The sequence below is a fragment of the Acanthisitta chloris genome, unplaced genomic scaffold (genome assembly GCF_000695815.1).
Source record: "Acanthisitta chloris isolate BGI_N310 unplaced genomic scaffold, ASM69581v1 scaffold32439, whole genome shotgun sequence".
NCBI lineage: Eukaryota > Metazoa > Chordata > Aves > Passeriformes > Acanthisittidae > Acanthisitta > Acanthisitta chloris.
Window position 1 is genome coordinate 2,700 of NW_008690338.1, and position 4,577 is coordinate 7,276.

The 4,577-nt window shown below is 45.8% G+C and overlaps 1 protein-coding gene across 1 annotated transcript in view; it reads right to left on the bottom strand.

The window, feature by feature from the left end:
• Nucleotides 1-988: 988 nt before the first annotated feature.
• Nucleotides 989-4,577, bottom strand: part of LOC103808968 (muscle, skeletal receptor tyrosine protein kinase-like) — a 31,580-nt gene continuing 27,991 nt past the window's right edge. The window contains exons 8-9 of the mRNA XM_009081778.1: nucleotides 3,465-3,471; nucleotides 989-1,259 (exon numbers count right to left, since the gene is read on the bottom strand). Of these exons, the coding sequence (XP_009080026.1) occupies nucleotides 989-1,259; nucleotides 3,465-3,471 (278 nt within the window). The remainder of the gene's footprint in view (nucleotides 1,260-3,464; nucleotides 3,472-4,577) is intronic.

Below are 4,577 nucleotides of genomic sequence, written 5' to 3' on the forward strand. Positions count from 1 at the left end.
TGTGTTTTAAGAAGGACAAGAGCAAAGCACTGCACTTTAGGCAGAGATGTCATCTGCCCAAATGTGAAACGGGTAATGACTAGTCCTCCAGGGCCTGAATATGTTAGGAAAAAACAAAGTTTCACCCTGATATATCTATGTGGAACTGTCCTCTACAGGACGCACCAAGCAATCATAATTCCACAATACTTAACAATAACAGAACCTTGGCTGGCCAGAAAAGCAAGAACTATGTGCAGAGTTTGGAAAAGCCTGCTTTATTCTAGTCAGAGAAGATGAGGAAGATGTAAAATCTCACTGCAAAGAGGAAGCAGGGAAGACACTCACTTCTGTGGCCATGGTCAGATGACAAGGAACAACGAGGGAACAACTGTTCAGGAAATTGCAAGGGGAGGGAGCAGTGTCAGCAGCGGATTAGCTATAGTGGAATCCTCAGGGTCCCTGTCAGACCAGTTTCAATCGACATTTCTCTGCATATGGAAGGATACAAGAGCCACATTGGAGGTTTGGTTTAGCAGGTACAATTACACTGCCAGTATCTCTGGTGTCATCATTTTGTTTCATCTTTGAGGTACAGGGAAGTGCTAAATGATTAATGTATTGCCTTGACCGGACTTGTTGCACACACTGTGACCATATTTAGTCAAAATTCCAAACAAGCAATTACCTTTGCTAGCAATAATAGGCACATACTGAACAAGTAAGATTTAACTGATAACAATATGTTAATTATTTAAGCAAATCATGTCATTCAAATGGATACTTCTTTTCAACACTGATATAATACAGAGGTCTGGGCCTGGAAGTAAGTCTGTACCCTAGCAATGAGCACAGAGAGAGCTGGATCAGTTGGCTCTGTGTACAGAGGAGAGAGCAAAGGGCCTGACTTCACTCAATGCTACTGCAAGCCTGGACAGTCCCTTACCACTCCCCTGTTGTCTACACATTCCCATGAAATGAAAGTGAAATATGAGCATTTTTTCTTCATTTACCTGCACACTGGTTTTGGAGCTGGCCCAGCTCCCGAGGGATTGCACTCCTGGAAGATGTAGTTACACAGCAGAGACTCAGCGGCTGGTTGGCAGAATGAACTCACCATTTTCAGTTCAGTCCAGGCAGTGTGCACAAGCAGCTCTTGGGTCTCCTCTGGGTCAGCATAGGAGGAGTTGAAGAAAACAAGAGCATTCTTCGCCAAGATAGCACTACACACCTCACCTCTGTACATGCTGCAGTAACCTGCATCACCCTTGTATAGCTTGCTGTTAATGACAAGAGCATACACAAACACAGTAAGCTCATAGCCCTAAACACCTGCAGGAGCACAATGCTTAGGCACTGTTTCTGAATAAAGTGGCATGTGTAAGGCTAACAGAGGGTGGAGGAGATGGTAAGTGGTTATAACCACTAAAACCAGTTAATACCAATCAAAAAAGGAACTTCTGCAAGGTATCTTGGTGTGAGCCTTGGTGAGATTCAGGGATGAGGCTCTGGCCAAGTGCTGTTAACATTGTAAGTGGGGAAAAAGTCTGAGCAATCACACACAACCATGACCTAGCATGGCCCCTCACCCTGCACTTAGGCCCTAGTGGGAAAAACTTTATTTTCCTGTTTCCCTGCAGTAGGGATCAGCCATGATGTGTTTAGGTGGGAGACACAGGGCATACAAAGACACAAGTCTCTGCAGTTTTCTTTCTGGTACTTCCTTGCAAGGTCCATCTTCACCTCTCTTCACCATATCTCCTGCTTTGCAAAATCCTGACACGTAGTATGGGGACAGAGCTGTGCAGGAGCAATAAAAAGCACAGTAAGGTCAACTCCTTTTTGGGCCTTCTTTTATTTATCTTTCCCATGTTTTTCACATCTGTGGCCATCAAAAGGAAGCAGCAAGACAAGGGCAATGCACAGGTCAGCCATGCTCCCCAGTGGCTGCCACAGTCACCTAACAGCAGCAAGGCTTGTGGGTGAGGATGTGCCCTCTTCTCAGGCAGTCCATGGAGTGCAGTGTCCTTTGCACAGGAGGCAAACCTGGGAAAAGATCTTTCCTGTCTGCAGGGGATGGCCAAACCAGGGAGGGAGAGCGGCTGGGTGCAGCTGTCCCCACCGCTCCTTCTGTCAGTGTAACTGGGGTCAGGGAGTTCAATTCACAACATGCCAACCATTTGGAGCAGTCAGCAGAGCTATTTGCATCTTTGCCTTTTATTTCTTTCCCCTCTCCAAATAATCACCTATTGTTGACTCTGGGGGTTCTTTCTATTTTTTCTTCAGAAAGCTAGTGGTGCATGGACAGGGAATTATACAGGATACTCACATTTATTCTTTTCAGATGCTACTCTCTGCAGATTATATTCCCCAGCCCTGTTTTAGCTGCTCTACTTTGGGTTCCATGCAAATTTTATTTTCAATTATGAATTTTTCTACATGTTGCATTGGCTAAAAGACACAGAAAGGCTCTGATCCCTTGAGGTAATACCAAAATGACAGTGATGCTGTGATATCCTTCATCATCCCAGGCTCTAATGGACATGCCTTCATGTGACACAGGTGTCCCCCAGCATGTGGCACCAGTCTCACAGCCCATGACATCTTCCTGGCAGACAGACGGAAGGGCCAAGCTTTTGGTCACTGTTCCCATGCCTGTCACACCTGCATGAGTGCAGGTGTAAGGCATAAGTCTGCCATTGTAATTGGGTGGTCACTTACAAATCATTTACAAACTTCCTGAATCAGTCTTGCAAGCCCCTGTGAGGGAGGCAATGGCCTTTGCAGGGAGCCTGTGTCAGCAGAGTGGCAAAGCTATTTGCTCAAACTTGTTCAAGCTCTGAGGGCCAGTAGCTTGCAGCATACCTCCCAGGTTAACCCTTTCATTTTCCTTCCAGACTGATCTGCCAGTGTGGCATGTAGGAATATGCTAGAATTCTAAAAAGAAAAAGGCAGCTAAATTATTCAGCACTCCTAAAATTACTGTTCAGAAGTGCATGTCTCATCCTATATACATGGCTTTACCAATCCATATCACTGTTTGAAACAGATCTAAACTTCTCTTGCCCTAACCTAGTGATCATTGAACCAAATTACTTTTATTGACTGTGTACTGTCAGAAGTTTAACTTGCAGTTAAGCTTTGTCATGTGAATTTACAAGGTCAAGTGAAGATGTGGATCTGTAACTGTGAACATAATTTCCTCCAGAACATTCTGCCCACTACCATATTCCAAACACCCTTACCACTGTGTGATCCACTGCTTGCATGGTACAAAATCATCATTATCTATCCAAGCTCAGCCTCCAATTATGCCTCAATAAAGGAGTTCCGTGTTCCCTTCAGGTGAACCTCATCTGCATGACTGGCATTCAAAAACATTCTCCCTTCTTTTAACTCAAATTAACCAAACCCCCAAGGTTTATCATTCTTCTCCTCCCTGGACCAGAGAAAACCTCCACAAAGCCACAGAAAGTCATTCTTACCTCCACTCTGCCAAGAGACACCAAATCCAGGAATTGTGATGGGCCAAGAGAAAGAAAAAATGGAAAAGACATCAATGATACTTCATTGTCCCCTCTGAGATGTGGAAGTTAAGACTTCCATGCTAGGAAAGCTGTCTGAGAACTGTAAGCTGTCTGAAAAAGAATGCAGCTAAATTCTGTCCTTTTTTTGGTACCTTTTTGTTGAGAAGAAATGTTGGGCAACATGGGATGCTGTAAAGTGAGAGGGAATGAGGAGGAGGAAGTGGACTGTTGACTGCAGTGCTTGCTGAAGTGGACTGTTGCACCCTAAACCCACACTTTTACCCTAATCCTTTGGGTCCTACATGACCAGCAGATACAATCTGCTGTTTAAGCCACCTGTGTACCCATTACTGCAGTCAACAGCTGTAACAGGTAAGAGAAAGCAGAGCTGGACATGCAGTACAGGCACAAGGCCATGCCCCCTGCTTGAAGTGCCACAGAGTGCTGGGCTGAAACAGCACAGGGAGAAAGCACTGAGCATCAGCTAAGGGCAAGGACACCTCTGCCCTGGGACCCTTATGAGCTGGGACAAGGACAGGGCAGGGTCCTGCTCAGGTCTAGGGGGTTGTACCCCTCCTGCTGAGTACACACATCCTGGAGGAGAGCAGTGCAACTTCTCCCACCAGCCCAAAGCACCTGCCCTCCCCACTGCATTTGTAGCTCTGCTTTGTGGGACAGAGACTTGCCTGGACTAAAAGCAGAAGTGGGGATGTGAAATACAGCACCAAGTGTTCAGTCTCTCACAGGAGAGAGCTTGCTGCTAGGTTTCAGTGCCCAGTGTAAGAAAGGGCATGGTTATCTTCTCAACAAAGCAGAGAGAGGAACAGGTGTGTGCCTGTTTAACAGCAGGACAAAGGCTACCACCTCATGTCCTGTATGATTTCTCTTTCCTCTAACTAAACCCACCTGTGTGTTCAAAGAGGGAAGGCACAAGCTGCCACCTTTCTCTTTGTGTGTCAAATGCTGTTAGCTAGCTCAGACCATCGATATTTCTCCTCTTTGGATCATCCTTTTCACATCTGGGAGATGTCCCTGCGAGCAGAGATTACTCCAAGCACAGCGGTATACTAC